Source organism: Grammomys surdaster, unplaced genomic scaffold (genome assembly GCF_004785775.1).
Source record: "Grammomys surdaster isolate TR1022 unplaced genomic scaffold, NIH_TR_1.0 919, whole genome shotgun sequence".
Classification (NCBI taxonomy): domain Eukaryota; kingdom Metazoa; phylum Chordata; class Mammalia; order Rodentia; family Muridae; genus Grammomys; species Grammomys surdaster.
The window spans coordinates 321,670-347,643 of NW_021605338.1; the positions used below are offsets into that span (position 1 = coordinate 321,670).

Genomic DNA, 25,974 nt, shown 5'->3' on the forward strand with positions numbered 1-25,974 from the left:
GAACACCTTTTTTTTTTTTTCTGCTTCACTGACTATAGCAAGGAAATGAAACAAACCTAGATGTTTATCAACAGATAAATAGATAATTGACATCTGGTATATATACTTATAGGGATGGATAGATAGATAGATAGATAGATAGATGAAAATTATTCATCTCTAAAGAAAAAAGAAGTCACAGCCTTTTCAAAAAAAAGGATGAACTTAAAATATATAATATTATGTAAGGATACACAATATCAAAAAGAAAAAAGCTACAAGTTCTACTTGATGTGTATTCTAGTCCATAGAGCATTGGTGTATACAAACATACCTGTGGGTATAGGGTAACATTTAGAAAGGAGAACAAGAAAGAGTGATACAAAGTATTGAGGATGTAATGCAGGAAAAGGACAGGAAGTCCAGGGAGAACATAGAACACCAATTGCTTTTCTAGCTTTACCAACCACAGTCCACACTGCAGTGCTCAGATCTCGGTCCTAGTGAACTTGTTCCCACTGATTCAGAACATTTAGTGGCAGCTTTAGGGATGGGCCTTGCTGCTTCTACAGGGATCACTTGCAAGCCCTCTTCCTCTTCATTATGTCTTTGTGCACTGGGACCTTATGAGAGATGTTTTCCAACTGTTCTGTCTAACTGTTCTCTCCCCTCCCAAGGGCTGCCCTATTTCCTCAGTTCGTTTTGTTTATCCGTGCAGTGTTGTGGTAGAGTCGAGGCCTCATTCCTGCTAAGCATGTCCGCTCACAGTGAATCCCTCATTCTGGACTTCCTTGTAAGCCACTTTATCACCGCCTGCCATGGACATGTGCACAGGACTTGACTTATCACTACTGTACATCCAGTACGGAAAGCAGTGCCCTGTCCTTGCTAATAAAAGTAACTCATTCACCTAAAACAATAACAATGTATTGCTCGACCTGGTGTTGAACACTTTCCCCCAGCACCCAGGAGGCTGAGGCAGGACGATTTCTGTGAGTTTGAGGCCAGCCTGCTCTTCATAGTTCTAGGACAATCTGGGCTACATAGATACCCCATCTCAGAACAAAACAAAAACAATAATAGAAATTTTAAAAGACTGCAGTAGAAAAGTAAAAGTGTATGTCCCCAAATATTAATCATACCTAAGCTGGATGACATTGACTTTAACTTTCCTTCCTCCTTCTATACTCTTCAGATTAACCCACACTACTGTGTGTCATAATAACAATTTAACTTTATGCCCAAATGAACTGCTGTGTTTGCAGTTAATATGGACCCACAAGGTACACTTATAAATGGCACAAGTGCTATATTTAAATTCAAGCAAATTTCAAAAATCAAGCAAGTAAGGGTCTCACATACAGAGTATGAGGGTTCCATTGCCATTTAGTTAAGCCAGACACTTCTTGTGGTCTTTTCCTAGCGTTAGCTTTTCCCACAAGAGGCACGGATACCTAAACAAACAAACAAACAAACAAACAAACAAAGCCAGAATTCTTTAGCCGTTGGTTGGCATATGTCATTCCATGTTTTACACGGTGTCCAAAAACACAGAGCAGCTCTTGGATTCTGACACCAGAACTGACGCCATCACATTCAATGCAGGCCATGAGTTCCACGGCTATCTTCCACAGCAGCCAACGTCCACCTCCTTCTGCAGCTCAGGCTCTAAATCAGATTGTTCTCAGACTAGGAGAGCAGAGACATCTCTCAGACTAACCCACCAGACTGTGACCCTGATCTCCTCGCTCCCTCCGCTCAGGCATTCCCCACTACCGCTCCGGCACCCGCTAGCCCCGCCCCGTAGCCTGGCGCGTGACGTCACCGCGCTGCGCCCTGTCAGGCGCCGCCATTGTTCCACCGGTAGGACCCAGGTGTGGGTCCCCGGCGCCATGAGCAAACGCAAGGCGCCGCAGGAGAGCCTCAACGGCGGCATCACGGACATGCTCGTGGGTGAGTCCCGGGCCGCCCTCGGGTCCCTCTCCTCGGCCGGGCCTCGCTTCTCCCACCCCCCTGGTCGCAGTCGCAGCGCCCGGCAGCGTCGGTCCCGGCCGGCGGAGGAGGATCCCGTCCACACCTCCCTCCCGGGACCCGCGTTCGCGGGTGTGTCCTTGTGTCCTCGAGCCCTTTGTTGTCTTTTTCAGAACTCGCAAACTTTGAGAAGAACGTGAACCAAGCGATCCACAAATACAATGCGTACAGGTACGTTGTTAGCTGGCGATCCAGGGCATCCTAGTTTGCTGTCACTTAGCAGGGGGGGGGGGGGGGGGGGGCGGGTGTCCAGTGGTTCTTTGGAGGATCGGAAAGAGCTTTAAAAAAGAAAAAAGAAAAAAAAGAGAAAAAGCCAAGTGGCACTTTATTTAACTTATACAGGATTTTGGCAGAGCTTTATAGGGTTAATTCAGGAGCGTTTACAGTTCTGACTGAAAATAGATGTCTAATGCATTTTATTCCCACCATTAATCTTGAATGACTAGAAATATCAGGGCGGCTTTAAAGCATAATAAACAACGGTAGATGAGGTCAGAACTGTGAAATAGATGTCGTTCAGGAAGTCACCTTTCCTTCTGGTTGGACTGTAACAGATCCTGTTACCTTCCTGAAAACCAATTGCCCATCACCGCAAACCTCAGCGGGCACCTTCTCCTGTCCGTTATTCCCAAAGTTAGCTACTTAACCTATAAACGTCTCAAAGCCCCTCAGCTTCTAAAAGTAAAAGCTAACTATCCTTGCTTTCCCCAAGCTAGCCCATACGTCCTTACAGTTAGTGTTCTTGAATAGCCTGTTCCATGCCTGGATTTTTCTCATCTGGAATCATCATTATTATTTGTTTTTAATATTTCTTTTATTTGGGGGATTATAATTACATCATTTCCCCTTTTCCTCCCTCCAAACACTTCCATATATAATCCCCTCTTTGATCTCTCAAATTCATAACCTCCTTTTTTTCACTAATTGTTGTTCCATATATATTTATATATGTATATACATACATTTTCATAAATACATAAATACAACCTGCACCAACTGTATAGTGTTACTTGCACGTTTTCGGGACTGACCGGTTGCTATTGGATAACCAACTGGTGTGTCTTCCCTGGCAAAGACTGTCTCTCTGCTCTCAGTATTCCTTAGTTCCCTGTGGTTCTTTGTGTAGAGTTGAGGTCCTGACCACTTTGGTGTGTCTGTTACATTTGTCCTTGTTCAGCTCGTGTTTAGGTAGTGATGTTAGTGAGACCTTATGAGTGTAGCTTCTGACATTACTGGGCAACACGGTCTCTCAGCGATTTCTCTGATCCTCTGACTCCCACAGTCTTCCCATTCACTCTTGTACAATGTTCCCTGGGCCTTAGGTTTAGGAGTTAGTTTGTAGACATATCCATTAGGACTCGGCTCCAGGACTCTGCATTTTGATTGGTTGTGGTTTTCTATAATGGTCTCTGTTGCAAAGAGCAGTTTTCTTGATGAGGGGTGAAGGCTACACTTGCCTGTGGGTATGTGAAGGCTGTATTTATCTGTGGGTATGTGAAGGCTGTATTTATCTGTGGGTATGTGAAGGCTACACATGTCTGTGAGTATAAGGATGAACATTTAGACTGTAGTTAGGGATTGTGCTGCTTTGGGAAAGTAGTGGTTGTAGGTTCTTCTCCAAGACCTATGACTTCACTAGCTCTAGGTAGTTGTCTAGGTTGTTGGTACCAGGTAAGATTGATTTCCCTCTTGATGAGTGAGTCTTAAGTCCAATTAGAGAGCTGTTGGTTACCACTGGGATACATGTGTCCCTACTGCACCCTTAGAGTTAGCATGCCATGCAGGTCATTGTGGGTCATAAGTGTCATAACTGTGTAGGCCTGTTGGTTGGTTCTCTCCTTTGGAAGCTCGCATGGTGCCTTCTGATACCATGAAAGCTAGTCCTCAGGGAAGGGACAGTTCAGGTCACATTCCAGCCCTGTGTCTGAAATGCATGGTTCTTCAGCAATAGGCACTTACCTTCTACTTCTTTGGTGGCTTCTAGGGTGCCACCAAAGGCAATAGCAGTAGCCTGTATGTTTGAGAACATACATGACATACTAGGACATCCCTGGCCAAAAACTCAAAACAGGACTTCTCTCATGCCTAGCTTTGGATGTTTGCTTGGGTGTTTTTGGCTTTTGGAGGGAGCATTATTAGCTCAGAGTTTAAACTATGTATGTATTATACACAGATTTACATTTATTGTCGTTGTTTTTTTTTTTAAAGGAAGACATCCATACTGTTATTTTACCAGCCTTCATCCTTCTGTATTCTCTCACCCCATTCTGTAATTATAGCCCCACCTTTTTCTCATTCCTCACTCCACTGTATCACTTGAACGGTGCTGTTCTCTCTCTATCGCTCCCGGAAGCTCCTGTCCTTTCCAAGGTCCCATGTTAGTAACTGGTTTTTACAGTTACTTTGAGGTACTCATATCTGGAGATTTGAAGCTAGGAGCCTCCAGTAGAAAGGAAATGTGATACTCATCTTTCCAGGTTTGGATTACCTGTTATGACCTTTTCTAGTTGCATTTACCTGCAAAGTTTGTGGATTAATTTTTATTTATTTATTTGAGGCAGGGTCTTTCTTTGTACCTATGGCTGTCCTGGAACTCACTACTTAGACCACAGTGGCCTTGAAGTCAGAGATCCTCCTGTGTCTGCCTCCCGACACAGTGCTGGGATTAAAGGCACATGTGAGTCATCACATTCAGCTGACTATTCCTTATGGCTGAATAGAATTCCACATTTTTGTTACCTGTTTGAAGACGGAAGGACATTTAGGTTGTTTCCATTTCATACCTGTTGTGACTAGAGCAGCGATGAACACGGCAGAGCATGTGTCTTTGGAATAGGATGTCAGTCCTTTGGGCGTATGCTGAAGAGTAATATAGCTGCGTCATAGGGTAGATTTCTGGACTAATTCCCTGACTGGTTGCACCCGTTTGCAATCTCACCAACAGTCAATGAGGTTCCCTGTCCACCACACCCTGTACAACAGTTTTCGTGACTGGAGTAAGGTGAGATCTCAAAGTTGCTGGATTTGGATTTCTCTACTTGCTCGGGATGGTTTATTTATCAGCCATTTTTAATCTTCTTTCAAGCTCTGTTCAGATCCCTGACCCATTTTTAAAATAACTCATTGGTTTGTTTGTGTTTTGATTCTCTAGTTTTTCAGTTCTGCATATTAATCCTCTGTCAGATCGTGTAGCTGGCAAAGAGTCTTTCTCATTTTGAGAGCTTCCTCCCCTATGTGGGGTTGTCTCTTTAGCTGTGCAGAAACGTTTAGTTTTATGAAGTCCCACTTGTTAATTGTTGGTCTTAATTCTTGTCAAATGGAGTCCTACTTAGAAAGTCCTCTCCTGCACCTGTCAGGCCCTTCTCTGGCCTGTGTATTCTTCTAGCAGTTTCAGTTTTGCAGGTTTTAGGTTTCCATGTCTGATCCTTTTGAGTTAGTTTTTGTTCAAGGTGATAGATACGGTCCTGTTTTCCCAGCACGGTTTGGTAAAGATGCTTTCTGAAAATAACTCCATGTGTTGGATGATGATTCAAAGCATATACCACCTTCTGGAAAACCAGAAGCAGCCTCCAGGCTGCTGCCACCTAACTGATACTGTAACTGTATTTTCAAACTGTATCAGGCCAGCTGCTTCAGGATGATAGGGAACATGGTAAGGCCAATGGAGCCCTTGAATGTGGGCCCACTGTTACATGTCCCTGGCTATGAAGCGTGTTGCTTCGTCAGAAACAATCCACAGATGGTAGCTTTGGCAGGAGCATCACATGCTGGAAAGGCAAATCCATAACCAGAATAAGTGTCTGCTCCAGTAAGGATAGAGTGTTGTCCTTTCCACAGAGGAAGCAGCCCATGAGTCAACTGCCGTGAGGTCTCTGGTGGGTCTAGCACTTAGGAGTAGCAGTAGCAAGGGCAGCCTTCGTGAGTCTCAGTGTCCATTATCCTCCTCACTGTCGTTCTCACCAGTTTCCAGTCTTGCTCTTTCCCTGAACATCCATCAGTCAGTTCTACACAGCAGAAAACCATCAATCCTTGTACAACTTCAATGTGGATATTTGGTAATATGTGTATTTTGGCTTAAGAGAAAATAAGCATTTGATGGATTTTCAATTGTTTCTTTTTCTTCCTTTTATTTTTTTAGAAAAGCGGCATCTGTGATAGCAAAATACCCACACAAAATCAAGAGTGGGGCAGAAGCTAAGAAACTGGTAAGCTCAATGAGCATGTGGTGAGCCCTGTCTTTTGGAGGGGGTGGGGAGGAAGGAAGAAAGGGGGTCAGATCATATTAGTGTGCGTACCTGCAGGTTTAAACAGGACTGACCAGGTTTAAACAGGACTGACCGGGTGGTTCAGTAGATCAAGGCTTGCTGCCAGGCCTGCTTGCTGAACTTGACTTTAGTCCTCGGAACCGCATGGTAAAAGGAGAGACTCTGGCGGTCTGCCCTCTGCCCTCCATATGCACACTGTGGCGTGTCTGCACACACTCTCACAAAGACATAATGAAGAGGGCCAGTAAACACGGAGCTTCATCTGTAAAGTTAGACTGAGACAAGACACTACGTAGTGCCTGTCAGGTTATCTATAATATGACATGTGGACAGAGCGTGTACTGCTGAAGGAGTGCTCAACAGCAGTCTTTCTGAAGGATCATTTGGCAGAAGTTGTATATACCATCCCTGCCTTTTTGAGACAAAATCTCATTATGTAGCCTTAGGTGGCCTGGAACTCAGAAAGGTCTCCTGCCTCTGCCTCAGTAGAGCTAGGATTGAAGGTGGCTGCGAGCAATCTTTTGACCCAGTATTTTCACTTCAAAGATCTTGTGCTAAGAAGACCAGGAGAGCTACTAAGCGTCTAGAATTCATTAGTTTATCACTCTGAGCAAAGTACATCCCTAAGTACTGGGAAAGGCAGTAAAGACACTGGGCCTTCATTCTTTCACGTTTTACATTTGAGAAGAATACTGTTGAGCATTGCAGCCGTGAGTGTCTTCTAGCTACTGAATTCTTGGAGTGCGATTGCTGTAGCTGTGGAAGGGAAGGTCTTAGTTACACATGGGTTAGGCCTTGTTGGCTGTGTCAGTCTGCTCATGGCCTCTGTGTAAGGTATCTAGTAGCATCAGTGCTGGGTGGGACTTAGAGGTGCGGATGCTGCCCTTTCTACTTTCCTCTGACATAGCAATCAGGAACTCCAAGGCGGAAGCTAGGATTGGGTGTTAATGGTGTCATTACTTTTATTTTTTAACTTTTTTATGTTTATTTGTGTATCTGTTGGTTTTTCGAGACAGGGTTTCTCTGTGTAGCCCTGGCTGTCCTAGAACTCTCTCTGTAGACCAGGCTGGCCTCAAATATAGAGATCAATCTACCTAGTCCTGGGATTAAAGGTGTGGACCACCACTGCTCGGCACTTTTAATTTTTTTAATTAAAAAGAAATTTTTGTTACATGTATGTGTGTGTGGCTGTGTAGTTTATGTTCACACAGAACCCCGTGGAGGCCAGAAGAGCACATGGGATTCCCTGGAACCAAAGTAACGCACAGTTGTGAGCCACTCTGTAGGTGCTAGGAATTAAGCCCAGTCTTCTGCTGGAGCAATAAATGGTCTTAAATGTTGAGCCATCTCATATACTTACTTTTTCTTAACACACTTGATTTCTTTTACCAATAAATACTGCAATATTTCTCATGGGTGCGTATTAGTTCACTGTAGGAATTTATTTAACATATCTTACTGGTGAACCTTAAATTAGTTTTCCAATATTTGACATAACTGTAAGGCTGCCATGAACTATTCCTGTTCTCATAGGCAGTCTCAGTTAAATAATACAAGCAAATGTTAGAGGTTGTGAATACAGGTGATGTTTGTGTTTAATTTTCAAGGCCATGACACTAATTTAATAAGTAATCTTAATACTGTGCATGCAACTTTATATTCACATTTTCCTTTTTGTGTTATAAATTGCTTGCATTTATTTATTTGGGATATGTACAAATACATGCATGCAGTGGTGCCCATGTGAAGGTCAGAGGACAACTTGCAGGAACCAGTTCTCTCCCTCCATGAACCCAGGGCATGAGGCTTGGCAACAAGTGCCCTAACTCACAGAGCCCTCTTGACACCCCAGTTTTCTCAGCTTCCCTTAATAAAAGTAGAGGGTGTGTGTGTGTGTGTGTGTGTGTGTGTGTGTGTGTGCCACTTTCTCACTGATGTATACATTTCCAGCCCTCAGAAGTTAATTTTACACAAACAAGAGTAATTTAAAGTTACTTACTAGTTTTTCTGTGTCAGTCCTTTAAGTGTTTTGTTCTGGGGAGTTTCTTCCGTGGGTTCAGTTTTTTGTACCTTTTTGCTTCAAAGCATGTCTAGTAATCACCTGTTTCTTACTCCTCAGTGTTTATCTCTTGGGATTTGGTAAGCATTGTATTTATATGTCTTCTTTATTTTTAATTTTCTGTATAGCCAGGAGTAGGAACAAAAATTGCTGAAAAGATTGATGAATTTTTAGCAACTGGAAAATTGCGTAAACTGGAAAAGGTAACATTTTAACTTGATTTCTTGTCTGTCCTTATGGCCTAGAGCACAGTGGTTGATGTAACTCATTTTAGTGAGACTCAGAAAGAAAAATGGTGATTGGACCTTGTTACTGCATGAGGAAGGTCTCCTGGGGCTGTCACAGGAGAAAAGCCTCTTCTCCCACTTCCTGTGTGTGACTTTAGGACATGGCTGGTCTGGGGCAGAGTTCCTCTCACTGTAGCATTCACATTGATTGCAAATCTTGATGAAAATAGTCATTATCATTCATGTGTCTGTGTCTAAACTCTCCTGAGCACTTTTTATGATTTTTGTTTGTTTTAATGATGCGATTTCTGTTTTTTTACGAAGAGACCTTTTAAAAGTATTGGAAAATTGAAAACTGAAAAGTGAGTGGGGATTAAATGTTGGTACTGAAAAACTAACTATATGAGGGGATGCGTTTATAATCAGCTAGATCTTGTTATTCTACAACATATATATAGAAAACAATTCCATGTATTAAATAAATTAGAGATGAGAAGTCTTTAGCTACTCAGTTACCACCACTGAGTTAGGCCCTTGTGTTCTCTGCAAATGCAAATACTTTTTTGCTTTATTTTTAGCATGTTGATATATTTCCAATAAGATAATTTCAGTTTACAAAGCATTCTTAAATGATTATTTGATTTTTTTTCTTTTTCGTAAAGATTCGTCAGGATGATACAAGTTCATCCATCAATTTTCTGACTCGAGTTACCGGCATCGGGTAAGAGCGATTTCCTAACAGACACGGCTGTAAATTAGTCTTTTTCATGTCAACCAAACTTGATTGCCTGCTGTTTCCTTCCCAAGCTTGCACGTCTCTCCCTCCTTCACGCCGCTGCCCATACAGTGTGTCTTACAACTCAGGGTCCGCAGCTGTGCCCTCAGTTCAGTTGCTGTTCTCTTTAAAGCCCCTGCCAAGGCACGTGGTGTTACTCCTTCCTGAAACAGCTTGAGTCCCCAGACAAGTGCTTCCTCCTCCTCCAACTTCCAGCACTTACCTTTACGTCTGTCTTTTTACTGCAGACTGTATGTGCTGCTCTGAAAGCGCAGACTGTACATGCTGCTCTGAAAGCGCAGACTGTACGTGCTGCTCTGAAAGCGCAGACTGTACGTGCTGCTCTGAAAGCGCAGACTGTACGTGCTGCTCTGAAAGCACGTGCTAAAGTACTTCCTTTACAGCACCTGGTGAACTTGAGTAAGAACGCAGCCATTTTTAAAGTTTGGGCTTGAAAATCTTTATCTTAATATTAATTGTGGGCTAGCCGCAGAGGGAGCTTCTTAAACACTGGGCACCTGAGAGGTTGGTGATAAGATGTTAGTTCTGTGGTGCTCTGTTCTCCCTTCATCTTTATGGGACAAAACATTCTTGTAGGAGGTACAATAATTGTCCTATTGAGTGACTTTATTAAAGTTTTAAACATAAGAAATTGGAAAGCAGCATGACTCCACAGAGATTCAAGGCTACTCTAAAGTGTCTCTTTGAAGGGAACTTAGAGAGCATCTGATACAGTACTCTTCTGAAGTCCTTTAGTTGGTGTATGACCAACTGAAGTCCTTTTTCAGGACTCTGACTCCCTGTTCAGTGTTGTTTCTTCTTTGACATATTGGGTCCTAACATCAGTGTCAGTTTCTTCACCACATATAGTGTGATGTTTACAGAGCCTCCCAAACTGTACTGTGCCTGTGTGTATGTTTGTGATTGTGTGTGTGTGTCCTCGTGCATTCCTTCTGTTCTCCGGTCTTACTGTGTAAGACTGAAAGTCGACCCAGTATAAGTGCTTCAGGAAATGTAGGTGCTGTACCTATTGCTCCTGCAGCTAAACTGCTCTCCACAACACAGCACTTTCTTGTTGAGCAGTAACCACAGTGATAATCTATACCCCTAAAGCAGGTTTTATGACTGACTTTTACTCATTTCTAGTAGCTATTCATTGTCCTTGAGGAAGACCCAAGCTTACCTCCTTAGGGAATGTTACAGCTCGTGACTCCTGTGTACTGCTCGGTGGTATTTTATATGACCCTATGTCATTGAGCATTACTAATTTTCTTCTTGAACAAGCCAAGCTCATACTTATCCATGGAATCATCATGAACTGTTTCTCTACCTGCAATGGTTTTCTTTTGGTCTCTCAAATAGCTGGCCTTCTTCATTCATATGTCAGTTTTAGCATCTCACAGGTCTCTACTTCCTGTGCAGTCTAAAGTGAGACATAGCTACTCTATGATATCACACTATATGCATCTACCTGACATTGATCTTGTTTATATTCGTATCTGTTGTCTTTCTCTACATACTAGCAGAGAAGTGTCTTGTCTATGTAGTATTCCCAGCAGTGTATGTGGCACATAATAGGCCCTCAGTTAATCTCAGTTGAATTAATGAGTGTTTGAGTGCCCACATGTCTGTGCATTAGTCTTATGACAGCCAGCTGCTTAGGTGTCTTTTGATGTTCAAGGTCCTGGTTGTCCACCAATTGACTGAAGATGCAAAAACTCTTTGGGTAAAATGAGCGTCAGCAAAGTAATCATGCAGCGTTCAGCAGTTCTTGTTTAGCTGAGTATTAACTCCGTACCTGACAATAGAAGACATACCAATTATCAGGAAGACTTTGGTCTTTCCCTGCTATTGAGACGGTGTTTTTTTAATTGTCGTTGTTGTTGTAGGCCAGCTGCTGCAAGGAAGTTTGTAGATGAAGGAATTAAGACATTAGAAGGTAAGTATGACATAAGTCACTAAGTCCAAGTTAAAATCTCCAGGAAGGCCATCTTGGAAACCCTGTTCTCAAGCCAATGTCAATAAATATGAACGCAGATAAAGGTGTTTTTGTAACTACATTGTAGAGAGCAGATCTGGAATACGGTCAACCGTCCTGCTTTAGGTATTTTTAGGTTTATGACAAAAAAAAAGTTAAGACAAGCAGGAAGTTCCTTTATGCTATCTGAACTAGAGAATGAGCTATAAAAGCCTCATTTTTATTTTGAGTCAGTGTATATATAGCAAGCCAAAGAAACAGAGTAAATAGCAGATAACAAACATCATCACACCCAGCACTCAGAACATCTAGCCCAAATCAAATGGGGGAGCCCCCTTAAGATGGCCGGGCAGGGTTTCTAGTAGACAGTCCTGAGGGAACAGTGTCCCCTCTGGTGAGTCTTCTGGGTGAAAGAACAAACACGGCAATGAGATACCATCATCAACTTAGATGCTCACAGTATCCTGCAGAACTGACTGGCAGACCTGAAGCCCTCGGCTGGAATTCCTGGGTGAGCTTTTTCTACCTGGATGAGCTTCTCATGGCTGCACTGCCGGCTTCTCTCTCCCACTGCAGCATTTTTATATAATGGGATAAGTAAGCATAGTCTCAGCCCCCGTTTACCTCCTCCTTGATAATCAGGGCAGTGGTGGTACACTTGGGCTTTGCACTTGTCACACAGTTAAGAGGACCTTGAAGGACACTTTGGAATACATATACTTGGGTCTGAAATGCGGGGAGGAGGGCAAGGGGGAACAGTCCTGCTTTGAAGGCTTCTCAGAAAGCTCAAAAGCACGGGTCAGACTTCTCAGCTTAAAGACCACAAAGTAGTGACTATTTTAAAAATTTGGGTCTAAATTGGTTTTGTTTCTTCATGTTTGAGACAGTAACATTTTAGAATAAACGCTAAACTGTATGTGTTGACAGAATGTTTCTGTCAGAGATTACAGCTGTTGGAGGAATGTTTGCTTTCAAAGAAATGGAGGGAAAATTAGAGCCTAAACCAAATAATTTTAGTACATTTCCTTTACCAGAAGCATCCTTTAAAGGTAACGTATCTCCTCACTTTTCAAGAGTCCATGTGCATTCATTGTCATATACTGTGGAATGTGTACTGTGCCCCACTGAGCATAGGATGAAATATTTGTGGGTTCAGCTACCTCTAAGCAACCAGATAGGCCAGGTGGACAGGCTTTGGAAACTGATCTAGTTTTGAATGCCACTTCCAAAACCTCATGGTAGTGGGTTTGTTGGTCCCTCCGGGCCACGTAGTGTGCATTTCTGACTTGCAGGATTTGATATACTAATATCTGTAGAGTACAGAGTAAGCAGTAGTGAGCACTTCAGCATGGCCCCTGGCACTTGTGTAGTACTTGTCAACTAGCCAGAAAATAAACTACCCGTATCTCAGGAGGACTGTGTATTGTTTTGCCTGTATCATATACGGTTTCTCCCAGTGAGATGATTGGCCAAAAGGGTCAAGAACTTGTGAGTTTGACAAAGTTATTCACCTGGTGATGCTAGAACTTCCTGTTCTGGTTTTTATATTTCATAATTCAGATATGTAATATAATGCTGACTGTATATAATTGTTTCCATTTCATTTAAGATATATTTGGTAGTATTTTCTCTGGAAGGTAGTATATGTGCATTTATCAAAAAAAATGCATATGTTTCTCCATTCCTTCAGAGGGAATTTATCTCTCAATATACTGGTTATTAAACAAATCACATTTGAAGCTTAATTGTTTTTCCTGTAGCAAAAGTTGCTACTGCATTCATGCCTAGAAAGACACATTGTTACATTTTTTTCCACATAAATGTTACATGAAAACACATAAATGTTCAAAGATGAGGATAATACCCTTCTCTCCATCAGCACAGTGCCTTCACAAATTCATACTCTACGCTAACAGGGAGTTAACACATGTCTAAGAAGAATGAGTCTAGGCCTGGAGTGATAATGATGCAGGCATAGGCAAGCTGATCTCTGAGTTCAAGGCCAGCCAGGACTATGTTGTGAGACCCTGTCTCAAAAAAAAAGTCAATTATAAAACCTTAAGAAGTTGTAGATACTATCACTGCCATAAACAGTACAGTAAGCTACATTAGATATGATAAGGGTGTTTTAACTCTAGCCAGTAAGAGTGCCGGGAATTCCTCGTTTGTTTCTATACTTTTTCATGACCCACTAATTGAAATTTTGACTCATTACATAATTAAAGTCAGGTGTTTGCAATGTTGACTTGGAAAGGTGTTACTGGTTCTTAATCTCTGGTGTTTTTTTAAGTCATTGTATTTTGAAAATCATTTGGATATCTTTTCCTTCTGGGTAGTTCTTTGTAGAAAAAATAATTGAGTTTAATATCTTTTTCTAAAATATATTCAATTTAAACACCTCAACTTTATCTCCTATTCAGATCTCAGGAAAAATGAAGATAAGTTGAACCATCATCAACGAATTGGGCTGAAGTAAGAGAGCCAGTTTTGATACTTGTAAAAGTTTTCATAGACATTTGTTTTGTTTTGTTTTTTACTTCTTTTTTTTTTTTTGGTTTTTCGAGATAGGGTTTCTCTGTGTAGCCCTGGCTGTCCTGGAACTCACTCTGTAGACCAGGCTAGCCTCGAACTCGAACTCAGAAATCCACCTGTCTCTGCCTCCCAAGTGCTGGGATTAAAGGTGTGCGCCACCACTGCCCAGCCTTTACCTCTTGAGATTATAATATTACTCCCTTCCCTTTCCTTCCTCCAGATCTTGACATACATCCCTCTCCTTACTCTCTTTCAAATACATGGCCTTTTACATATGCATGCATAGATGTCCTTTGATAACCTTGAGACTTAGCTAAATACAACCTTCTTTTTAAATTCAGAAATGCTAAGCTTTGTGCAGTTTTGTAAACTATGCCTGTGCTCATATGTTCTGTTGCATTGTAGCTGCTTGCTTATATTGTTTTCATTTTCACTGAGAATTCCTTTCATTCTCTTGACTTTTATTGGAGAACTTCCTTTTAAAATATTGAGAAGTGAGAACTGAGTATATCACATAGAGTTTAGGTGTGGTTCTTTGGGGGAGTGGCTGTTGTTTGAGAGATTGTTTCACCTTGAACTCCTCATGTAGCCCAGGCTGGTCTCAGTCTTGTGATTCTCTTGCCTGGCCCTCCAAGATCTCAGATTACAGGCTTGAGGTGTAGACCCAGCTCAAGTAGCTCTGGAGGAACTTACCCCTGACCTGTGAACATGAGGCATGTAAAGTTTGCATGAATATAAGAAAGAGCTCAGATATGTAAATGAAGGTATAGTATACCAGTCTCGACAACGGCTTTGTGTAGCATGTGTTACAGTGTTAGTGTACTAGCACTCTATCTCTGGAGTTATATAATCTTGGTGATTTGGTCCAAATTACATTTTTTTTCCTATTGGTGCCTTATGATTTCTTTCATTTCTGTAATTCTTGGAGAATCTGAGTGTTAGGGGAATTTATAAGGTCTTCTGAAGAGCCTGTGCACTCAAGACTGTTCAGGATCCATGCAGTAGCTTAGGCATATGTGTAGACATTATTTCATGCTGCAGTACTCTCCTGTTGGGCTTCCTGAGATATAGTTTATACATTATGCAGTTAACCTGTGTAAAATACACAATTGAACAACTTTTAATGTATTTACAGGGTTGTGCAGCCATGATTACAGTCAGTTTTAGGGCATTTGTCCTACCCTAAGGGATCCTGGGATTCTCTTCCTCACCTAACCCTCACACACTTCTCCCTAAGCTTAGGAACCAGTAATCTTTCTACTGCTACAACTTTCCCTGGTCTGGATGCTCACACCTTCACGACTGGCTTATTGACTCAGTGTCTTGTTATTCTTAGGTTCATCCATATTGTAGGATAATATTTAAGTACAAAAATTTTGAAAACTTTTGGTATAATTTTCTACATGTATACATTGTATAATGTTTTAAATTAGGGTAACATACCCATATCCTCAACATTTATCATTGTCATGTTGTAAACATGCAAAATTCCTTCTAGATTTTTGTGCTAAATGTTATTTAGAAAGGAAATAAAATAAAGCCATATATAGATTCATTAGCATCCAGCTCCCGTTAAGACAGTAACACATCAGAACTGTCTTCCTCTTTTTGCAGATTTTACTTGCTTTGAACTATAAACCTTTAACTTTATCAGTAGAGGGCAGTCTCCTATGAACACATGCAGCAATACTGTCTATTTTACTGTAGTCTGGGTTGTTTAGTTGTTTGTTTAGACTAGGGCTCATGTATCCAGGGCTGATCTTGAACTGGCCATGTAGCCAGAGAAGGATGAACACCTAAGTGCTGTAATTACAGGCAAATGCCACCATGTCTGGTTTATCCAGGGCTTTGTGCATGCTAGACAAAAGGTCTCCCAGCTAAGCTGCACTCTGATCCCCATTTCTTTATTCTTATGTGAATATAAAGCTTATGTAGAAATGAATTTAAAGTCTGAAATTTTACAAAAGATGTAGTTTGGATTAAACAACGGGTGCCTTCTCCACCACCTTCCCTTGCTTTCTTGTCTTCTAACTGAGTTCTAGTCTTGATTTTTGACAAATGATCCTCTTCTATGCTTGATATGGTAGACAGTTTTTAAACATTAAAATTATACCGAAATCTCTTTCTACTTGTTATGTCTTTCTAGATATTTCGAGGACTTTGAAAAGAGAATTCCTCGTGAAGAGATGCTACAGATGCAGGTTAGAATACACATGGTACTCCCTGTAGCCTGAGGAAGCCAGCTGGTGTTACAGTACTGACTTCAGTTCTTTCCTATTAGGATATTGTACTTAATGAAGTTAAAAAAGTGGATCCTGAGTACATTGCTACAGTCTGTGGCAGCTTCAGAAGAGGTAACATACTTCATACTCTCGAGTTATTCATGGCTTAATGTTAAAGTTACCCAGTGTGTGTGACAGGCTTGGATTAAAAGATGTGATTAGAGTCACGTCATAGGCTTCCCAAGAGCCCTAATATTAGTTAAGTCTACTTGTTCATGCTTGTCCCCTAACTACTGTTTATCCCCGACTCTGTTGTCTCTGTCATTATACCTGCGTGACTGGACAGCAAATGGAAGTCTTCTATCTCATTTTAGATATGAGTTACAGTGTGGTAGAAAGTTACCCTGTTGGAAGTAGGGCCCTTGTGTGTGTGTCTTTGATTTCATTCTAAGTTGGTCTAATTAGTAAGTTTACATAGAGAATTCAGTAATGTTCTTTTTTACCACAGGCGCAGAGTCCAGTGGAGACATGGATGTTCTGCTGACCCACCCCAGCTTCACGTCAGAATCAAGCAAACAGGTACCTCAGAATAACCAAATGTGGTCAGTCCTGCTCAGGAGGTGTATCACTGTGTAGCTATATTTTCACCATGTGGATTTTGTTTATGGTGCTGGGGATTGAACTTGGGGCCTCATGCAGGGACTCTACCACTAAGCTATAACCCTATCCCTGAGGTTTCAGTCTTTATATATAGACACACACACACACACACACACACACACAGAGGATTGTGAAATCTGCTGCTGCTCCTCACACCGGGTAAAGTGAGAAAGGAGAAGCGCTAAGGTGAAAGAGGTCCATCCTCAGTGACAGGTAGGCTTACGGGAAGAGCCCACTCTTGGGACGTGAACATCTGTGTGTCCTCTTACTGTTTTCCATGATAAACCAGCAACTACAGATAAAAATATGCCACAAATAGTACCACATTTCTTTTACAGATACCTGTATGTGATAAAAACCACATATGTCTTACAAATAACTCTTAATTTGTAGCATGAGCATCCACAGGAAGGAAGAGGGTGGGAGCTCTCAGGGAAGACACACACTGACTATCAGAGAGGGCTCTGTGGTACTTCATGCCTCACAGCAGGGTTAGGGGTTGTTACGGTTGACATATGTGCAAATATTTCACAGTAACTGGTTTCCAGCAGCAGCTTTAGTTTTGATTTTTTTTTTTTTAAGGAATCCATACTAATTCGGAGTTTATCTTAAACAGAGCCAAAGACTGTGGTTAGAAAGGACGTCAGGTAAAATGTCAAGTGGGGCGTCCCTATGCCTTCGCTCCAAGGTCTTGTCCCATTAGAATAGAAGATCAGGAACCCATAGTGTTTTCATACGTCTCTCCTGTCCCCACGGTCTCTACCATACCTGGTTCCTTACTATAATTGCCCACTCTTGTAGCGTAGCATCTACATCTGTGTGATGTCACATGAGCCAGGACACAGACACCTGGCAGACTTCTTCCCACAGCAGTAGATATACTGGTGTCCCCTCACTGCCATCCTGCTGGTCCCCTGGACTGTCTGTGTCCTGTGAAAGGCAAAAGGAGTTAAACAGAGAAGGATTCAGGTTTTTGAGCATATCCTAATATCTAAAGAGATGAAATGGAAGAAGATGTTTTCAGAATTATTTGTTATCAATTTCAGAAATACTTAGCATAAAATACATATTTTCATTAAGAGAGTTTTTATCTTACAGAAGGGCTAGAGATATGGGTCATCAAGTAAAGCTGCCTGCCACCAACCCTGACTTGGGTTCAGTCCCTGGAAGAGAGCTAATTCTCTCAAGATGTTTCTCTGCCTCTGCATGTGTACTAAATAAATAAAACAAATAACTACTGTAAAAAGAACTAATTCTTTGCTTTGATGAAGCCAAGTGATGTTTGTTATCACTGAAAGCATAAGTAGGTTTTTAAAAAGATTTATTTATTAGATGTACAACATTCTGCCTGCTTGCAGGCCAGAAGAGGGTACAAGATCTCATTATAGATGTTTATGAGCTACCTTGTGGTTGCTGGGAATTATACTCAGGTCCTCTGGAAGAGCAGCCATCTCTCCAGCCCCGCATAAGTGGTTTCTAAGAAAAAGAAATCATTTCATTTGATGGTCAGACATGGTGGCGTGGACTTGTAATCTCATCACTTGGGAGGCAAGAGGTTTAGCATAGCTCTATGTTAGCCCACTCTACAGAGTGAATCTGAGGCCTGACAGGGCTCTGAAGCAAGCGAGCAAAACAAAAAGAGGGTAGGGTGGGCGGGGAGAAGAAAAGGAGAAGATGAAAGAAAAGAAAACAGTTCAGTTTGATGCATTTTCTACTAGAGGGGAAATATACTCAACACATGAAAGGGGAGGCTGGGGAAGATGGCTGAAGCCTGGCAGCCTGAGTTGAATGACTGAAACCCACTCTAAAAGCCAGATGTGGTGGCTGGCCTGAGTCAGTAATCCCAGCATTCCTATGGGAGGACGGAAAGTAGAGGCAGGACAAGCAGTGGAAGATGGCAGGCCAGTCTTCCTGGAGAATCCCGAGTAGAGCTGAGAGACCCCAACATGAGAGACAACCAGCTCTGAAGCTCTGTCCCTGCCTGTAAACCATAGCGTGCACGGGTCGGCATGCACACGCGTAAATTAAGTGAATAAGTAGTTTTGGAGATGTATGTCTTTAATGATGCACATGTGTCTGTGTAGGTGTGTGTGTGAGCACAGGTGCCCTCAGAGACCAGAGGGGTTGGACCCCTTAGAAATGCAGTTACAGGCAGTTGTGAGCCACTTAGTGTGAATGCTAGAAATTGAACTGGGGTCGTCTCAAGAACAGTAAGTGTTCTTAACCACTGAACCATCCTGCCAATTTTAAGTAACTTCTATTTTTTTTTTTTAAAGAAAAAACAGCATAGGACTGGGGACATAACTCAGGTAGACTGTTTGAATGTGTAGCATTCACAGGCCCTAGGGTGGGTTCCTAGCACTGCATAGAACAGGGCATGATGGTGCAGCAGCAGGTTATCCTGGTCTACACAGTCCTCACACAGCCTGGAAGGAAGGAAGAAAAGAAACAGGGTTAGGGGACATAGCTCACTGGCAGAGACTAAGGCCCTGGGTTCACTTTCCAACACCAGAAACCGTTTTTTCTTGTTGTAACAGAATTCTTTTTCTATTTCCTAATTGTGATTATGCAGCCAAAGTTGTTACATCGTGTTGTGGAACAGTTACAAAAAGTCAATTTCATTACAGATACTCTGTCAAAGGGTGAAACAAAGTTCATGGTAAGTATTCCTTTGTTTTACCTCCTCAGTGACTTGTCGCTTTCTGTCACCATCAACAAATAGCTGCAGGGCAGAGCATGGTGGCACAGGCAAAGCTCCAGGACGGCCAGAGCTCCACAGGGAGACCCTGCCTCAGACAACAGTTACAGAAGAGATAGCAGAACTCTGAGAGCTTGGGGAAGGAATTATCAAGACTCCTAGCTCTCAGAGCTACTTTCAGAACATTTTAGTAAAGCATTTTCTTATAAACACTTTGTTAATAATTTGAATCATTAAAATAATTAGGCAGAATTTGCTCTTTAAAACTACTCATAATAACAAGCACACAGTAAATTCTTTCCTAAAATAGCAAATAGTTTCATATTCTCTGACTCAGAAGATTTTTAGTGAGTGAAATTTGAAATGCCTGATTAGTTCCAGGTGGAAAAAACCGTCTCAAAAGAAGGAGGGGTAGGGGAGGGAAGGCAAAAAAGGAAGGGAAGGGTAGGGAAGGAAAGGGAAGAGAGGGAAAAGGAAAAAAGAAAAGAGAGAAAAAAGAAAAGCATCACCAAGCCTGATTAGTAATCTGTTACAGCTACAGCGGTGAAGGGAGAAAGGGGATTTAGGTTCACAACAGGATGCACTGGGGAAAGCCTTGTGCAGGGAGCCTACAAAAGGGCACTTGTGGAGACTTTGTAAAATCCACTCTGCTGAACTGTCAGAGTTCTGTGGCCTTTGGACTAAGATGTTAACCCAGCACTCAGGTTGAAGCAGGAAGGTTGCCATGAGTTCAAGTATTGCCTGGGCTACATGGTGCATTCCAGGTCAAACCAGCCCAATATATTAAAAACAGATAGGTAAGTCTCTGAGTGAGAAAGCAGGAAAGCTAATGAAAGTCAAGTTCTCATGGTTTCCCTTGGCTTGGCATTCTTCTGTTACTTCATTTGGGTTTGGTTTTCTCCGTGCTGCACTCTTCCCATGTCACATGACTGAAAGGAAAGCTGATGTGCAAGGCAGTGATTGAGAAAGACAGAGCACATCGTTGTAAAGGAGAGCACCAGTGGTATCCAGAGCCCGAAGCAGGGAGCATCGCTTGGGCGCACCGTTGAGGTGGACACGGGTGGGTGACAGCTGCATAGCTATTTTATATCTAAGAACTCTCCAGGACCACAGAGGTCGTCTTTAACATTAGCACATTAGATAGTAAAATTAGCCTTGAGTAAGAGAGCAGAGAAGTAGAAACCAATCTTTGATGACAAATAGCCTGTGAGTCCGGCACCCAGGGCTGCAGCCGAGCACCTCCTGGTAATTCCAGCTGGGAACCACCGTGGCTGGACCACCTGAAGGGGAATTTGAGGCAGAACTTGGTGATGCCGGGAAGATATGTTTCATACCATGAAAACAAATCTGTTTCATTAAGCTGGAGGAATAGCTAAAGAAAATGCCCAGTTTAGATCAGACTTTTCTGTTTTGCTGAGTGAGACTAAGTAACTTTTAGTGACACATTAGCTTAGAATATGACAGTAGGCACTTACAGTGAGAAACATTGTGAGGTTTGAGGCTGGAGAGATGGCTCAGCACTTGAAAGTGTGTACTACTCATCCAGAAGACCTGAGATCAATCCTTCCCACCGACAGCAGGTGGCTCACAACTTCCCCATACTGCCAGCTTCAGGAGGCCCAACACCTCTGGCCTCTGTGGGCATCTCCTCTTCTGTGTGTGCGCACACACATACACACACACACACAAGATTTTAAAATTTTGAAAGTTATATGGCAAATTGTGTAGCTTTTTACCTGTGTAGGATGAGTAATCATCCAATTCAGAACTGTTGCCTGTTTTTGGAAAGGGAAAAGCGATAAAACTTAACTCACCATGTGGAGGGTGTCCGAGGCTGCCTGTAACAGTAAGGGTGGGTTAACTCACTGTGCACACTAAACTCAATTTGTACACCCATACACATTACAGAGAAGGTAAGAAAGAACTACTTCACAATTTGCTTGATATAATAGGGTTTTTAATAATCAAATAAATCCCCATTTTCCTGGGTTCTGTTCTGCCCCACTGTCTCTGCATTACACACAATTAAAATAAAGTAAATGTTAATAAACACTAGAACTGTAGGGAGCCTCAGGCACATAGAAGACAACCCAGTCATCTCCTCTTTTAATTTCTTGTTTGCTTTGTTTTCTCTATTTCTAAGACTTCTTCAAACTCTCCTACTTTTATATCACACTCAATTCTTTCTTGAGTATTTCTCTTCTGTAATATTCTGCCTGCTTCATGAATCAAATTACCTTGTTTTCTGTGAATATTACTGGCAGCGTTCTCAATTTGTTTGCTTTGTGCATAATTATTATTTTATTTGGGTTGCTTCTTCCTGTTTGTTCTGGTCTCTGTGTCTCATGCTTGGTGCCTTCCTTGACTAATCTCTACTTTAGAAGCTGCAAAGGTGAAGTCCTAGGAACATGACCCTTGCTCGCCTGGCATGTGGCTATTTAGTTATCGGGACTACTCTGAGCAGATGGAGGCTGTACATCCTGACATGGCACACTGTATCTGAAGCATGTCTCTCTGCAGCATCAGAATTCATTGAATAATAATAAGTTTACAAACTACACAGTTACAGCTCCCCAGCTGGCTAGATCAAATGCTAACAAACCAGTTGGAGAGTTCCTGGAAACATTTAGGACTGAGTAGTTATGGAGTCAGGCTGAGCTACAGAAGCACCAGGACACTCAGGGCAAGGTCAGGACCAGGTCCGGAAGGGTGGGCAGGTGAACGTGTAGATAATCTCAGTATGTCATACATACGGTGAAAACACTGGGAATGTCCTGGCTGTACATTGTTTGACATGTGCCTAGTGGAGATGCCAACCCATCAGTGGGTCTGGACGCTACAATGTTGGGTGACCTTTTATAAGTGAAGGGTTCAGGTAGAAGATACTGATTTGTCTCAGGCCTACCCAGTTTTCCTGGCATAGTTTTAATAGTCCGTGTATCCCTGTGTTCCCAGTCTTCCTTGATGGGTTTACAGGTGGCACTTCTTCATGTTTAAGGATAAGTTACTAGTCTCTACCTCATGGCTGCTGCTGGATGGTCTCTCAGCACAGTGGAGTGCAGCTGAACTGCCTCTGCATTTGGACTCAGAATAGAGTCATCCAGGGCAGGCAGTCTGAAAGCCCCAGCTTCACACAGCTTAGAGCAGCTCAGTGACAGCACGGGACACAGCCTCATCTTCACATAGAGCCTAGACATAGTTCTATACTAAAAGTACACAGAATTCTAGGACTGCTGGAATAAGCTCGAAGTATCTTCACCTTGAACATTTGATGAACAGTAAACCTTAAGTTGAAGGTATCTAAACATTCTCTACAATATTCCTGTAGGGTGTTTGCCAGCTTCCCAGTGAGAATGAGGAAAAGGAATATCCACACAGGAGAATCGATATCAGGTATGATTCGGATTCTTGAGTCCATTTGCTCCTCTACTTAAGGTTACATAGATATGCAGAGTGGTTCCTGAGAGGTGGTTATTCCTGCTTCAGTGTGTAGCCTCAGCCTCACCAGTAATTTCTCCTGTCAGAGGGTGACCCCTACTGTTTGAGGTTCCCCCCATTCTGGAACCCCAGCTGACTCAAGAGGTGAGGGGAGGTTTGGGACAATGGTGAATGTAAAGCAGAAAGCTCAAGGCAAAGGCAATCTTCCTTTTACTTACCTTGTGGGTCCAAATTAGCAGGCAGTCACCCTAACATCTGATTTTTGTGGGTGACTAGAGTACGTAGACTTACCTCAGGTGTTTCGTCTTTACTGATTTTAGAAAACCTTTATTTGTCAAACTTGAAATATGTAATAAGGAAATATTTTTCCCTAAGGTTGATCCCTAAAGATCAGTACTACTGTGGTGTTCTCTACTTCACTGGGAGTGACATCTTTAATAAGAATATGAGAGCGCATGCCCTGGAAAAGGGCTTCACAATCAATGAGTACACCATCCGCCCCCTGGGGGTCACTGGTGAGTGTCTGTGACTCCCTTACACCATCCGCCCCCTGGGGGTCACTGGTCAGTGTCTGTGACTGCCTTACACCATCCGCCCCCTGGGGGTCACTGGTCAGTGTCTGTGACTGCCTTATACCATCCACCCCCTGGGGGTCACTGGTCAGTGTCTGTGACTGCCTTATACCATCCACCCCCTGGGGGTCACTGGTGAGTGTCTGTGACTGCCTGTGCAGCCATCCTTTCATCTGGAGAGAAAGTTGTTTGCAAGGATGTTTTAGCTGAAATTGTCAGCATGTGCTACAGTGCCTGTAATCCCAGCACTAAGGAGGTGTGGAAGTAGGATTAGCCTTGGCTACTCAGCAAGTTTGAGGGCAACCTAGGCTACATGAGCTTCCTCTCAAAAACAAGGTATTTTAAGAGAACAAATTCTAAGGTGACTTTTAGTAATCCTGCTGTGGCGGTTTGATATGTTTGGCCCAGGGAGTGGGACTTTTAGGAGGTGTGGCCCTGTTGGAGGAAGAGTGTCACTGTGGGCATGGGCTTTGCCAGTCTTCCCCAGTTTGCCTTTGTAACAAGATGTAGAACTCTCAGCTCCTCTGGCACCATGCGTGCCTGGACAGGGCCATGCTCCCACCATTATGATACTGGACTGAACCTCTGAACCTGCAAGCTAGCCCCCAATTAAATGTTGTTCTTATGAGAGTTGCCTTGGTCATGGTGTCTGTTCACAGCAATGGAAACCTAACTAAAACACCTGCCATTTAATTGTAGCTTCTTTATGTTTTTAAACATAGGAAACAAAAAATCCTTTTAAGGCCTCAACTGATGGCCTTAAGGCAAACGTTATTTCTAGTCCGTTAGAACTGGTTACATGGCTAGAGCTGCAGCTGAGTTGCTGCAGTACACCCTGGCTTTGATCCCCAGCCAAGTGTGTGTGCGCGCGCGCGCACGCTCGTGCGTGTGTGTGTGTGGGGGGGGGGGGGTGTTAAGTCCTTCAAACCTACTTATAATACTCATTAAAAAATCTTACTGATCTAAAGGGTTTTGTTTTGATGTATCTCTGAGACTCATGAAGAAGAACTTGGGTGTCATATCTTGGGTATCTTTTAGTATCACTCAAGCCTGGTGCCTGAGACTGCAGCTCAGTAATAAAGCATGCTCTTGGGACGCAGTAAGGCCCTGGGTGCCATCGCCACCACTCCCACTCTCATAGGAGAAAATAAAACAAAATTTAAAAAATTACAGAGTAATTCCTGAGTAATTATTTTCATGCCGTGCTGTAAGATTAAAGAGTAGATGAGGCTGCTCAGTAGGTGAGGACTTTCCTAAAAGCCTGGCCCTGGCCCTGGGACTCACAGTGGAAGAGAACAGGTTTCTGCAGTCCTCTGTCTTCCACATGTGACCTCTGTTACATACGCATGCCCACGTATATACATGCCCATGTTCACACCCCACATGCGAAACTAATAAATGAATATAATAAATGTTTTTTAAAATCAGAATTTAAAATTTTTGTTTGACATTTCACAGTCTACTATGTAGTTTACTAGTAGTATCTATTGGAAGAATAAAGCTTTATCATCCTAAAAGTTACACAGACAGGACTTAGATCCCATGCAGATTGGAGCACTGTTTTCCAAATTTCAAACATTCACACCGTTTACTGGGTCCTTATTAAACATGTGGGTTCTAATTTCATAGGTACTCAAGCATCTGTATTTCATTCATTGATTTAATTTTGGAGACAGGGCATTGCTCTGTAGCCCAGGGTGGCTTAGCCATGTACACACCTGACACAAGAGTCCATAATATTGGTAAACTTCTAAGTCATGCCACTACTGCTGGCTTAAGAACAACCACAGTCTGAGTTGCAGAAACACTATTTTATGAGATCCAGCAGAAAGGGCCATGAACTAGGGTGACTCCTGGCCGTGGTTGGGACTCCCAGGTTCTGTCTATCACACTGGTCATAAGGCAAGAGATTCATGCAGACTGGTGTCAGCAAGCAAGCCAAGTAGGAAAGAACTCCTTCCAGGTGGCTTACTCACTTCTCTCCACCCTACCCCTCCCCGAGCTGGAAATGGAACCTGGGCCCTGCATTCTGAGTCAGCCTGCACTTCTGATGGAGTCCCTCGGGCCAGGGTAGCTCTCAGTCTGTGATATTTAAAGAGTTCCCAGACTAGTTCTTAAACTGCTTTTGTTTTCTCTACTTGCAGGAGTTGCTGGGGAGCCCCTTCCTGTGGACAGTGAGCGGGACATTTTTGATTACATCCAGTGGCGCTACCGGGAGCCCAAGGACAGAAGTGAATGATGCCCTCTCTCCACCCCAGCCACATCCCACTAGGAGTCCTAATTTATTTCTTAACCTTTGCTATGTAAGGGTTTTTGGTGTTTTTAAGTAATTGCATCTTCTCTGTGCCTACCATGTAATGGTCAATAAACCTCTTGAGCTATTATTATTGAATATTGTCTTATTGTGTATAAATTTAGTTATGTCTGTGATCACAGTACCATGGGTTTACTAGAGAAACGTAAGAGCTGACGTGATAGACAGAGTTTAATGACTTTTACTTCCGCCTCACACTGCAGCACAGTCTTCCCAGCTTGTCC

At 42.6% G+C, this 25,974-nt stretch overlaps 1 protein-coding gene across 1 annotated transcript; it reads left to right on the forward strand.

Moving 5' to 3' along the window:
- The first annotated feature begins 1,814 nt into the window (after window positions 1-1,814).
- On the forward strand, window positions 1,815-25,828 carry Polb (DNA polymerase beta). Its single transcript, XM_028782885.1, has 14 exons — window positions 1,815-1,932; window positions 2,124-2,181; window positions 6,149-6,215; window positions 8,463-8,537; window positions 9,224-9,282; window positions 11,226-11,275; window positions 13,735-13,786; window positions 15,993-16,047; window positions 16,128-16,200; window positions 16,577-16,647; window positions 19,301-19,387; window positions 22,755-22,819; window positions 23,240-23,379; window positions 25,581-25,828. Exons 1-14 carry the CDS (start codon window positions 1,872-1,874, stop codon window positions 25,673-25,675), a joined length of 1,008 nt encoding a protein of 335 aa, XP_028638718.1. The 5' UTR covers window positions 1,815-1,871; the 3' UTR covers window positions 25,676-25,828.
- The last annotated feature ends 146 nt before the right edge of the window (window positions 25,829-25,974 follow it).

Excerpts from the sequence above, each read along its gene's own strand:
- Polb (XM_028782885.1), top strand. The coding sequence starts at position 1,872 with ATGAGCAAACGCAAGGCGCCGCAGGAGAGCCTCAACGGCGGCATCACG. Across the intron at positions 16,201-16,576 it reads CTGTGGCAGCTTCAGAAGAG|GCGCAGAGTCCAGTGGAGAC; the intron begins GTAACATACTTC and ends TTTTTACCACAG. Across the intron at positions 19,388-22,754 it reads AGGGTGAAACAAAGTTCATG|GGTGTTTGCCAGCTTCCCAG; the intron begins GTAAGTATTCCT and ends ATATTCCTGTAG.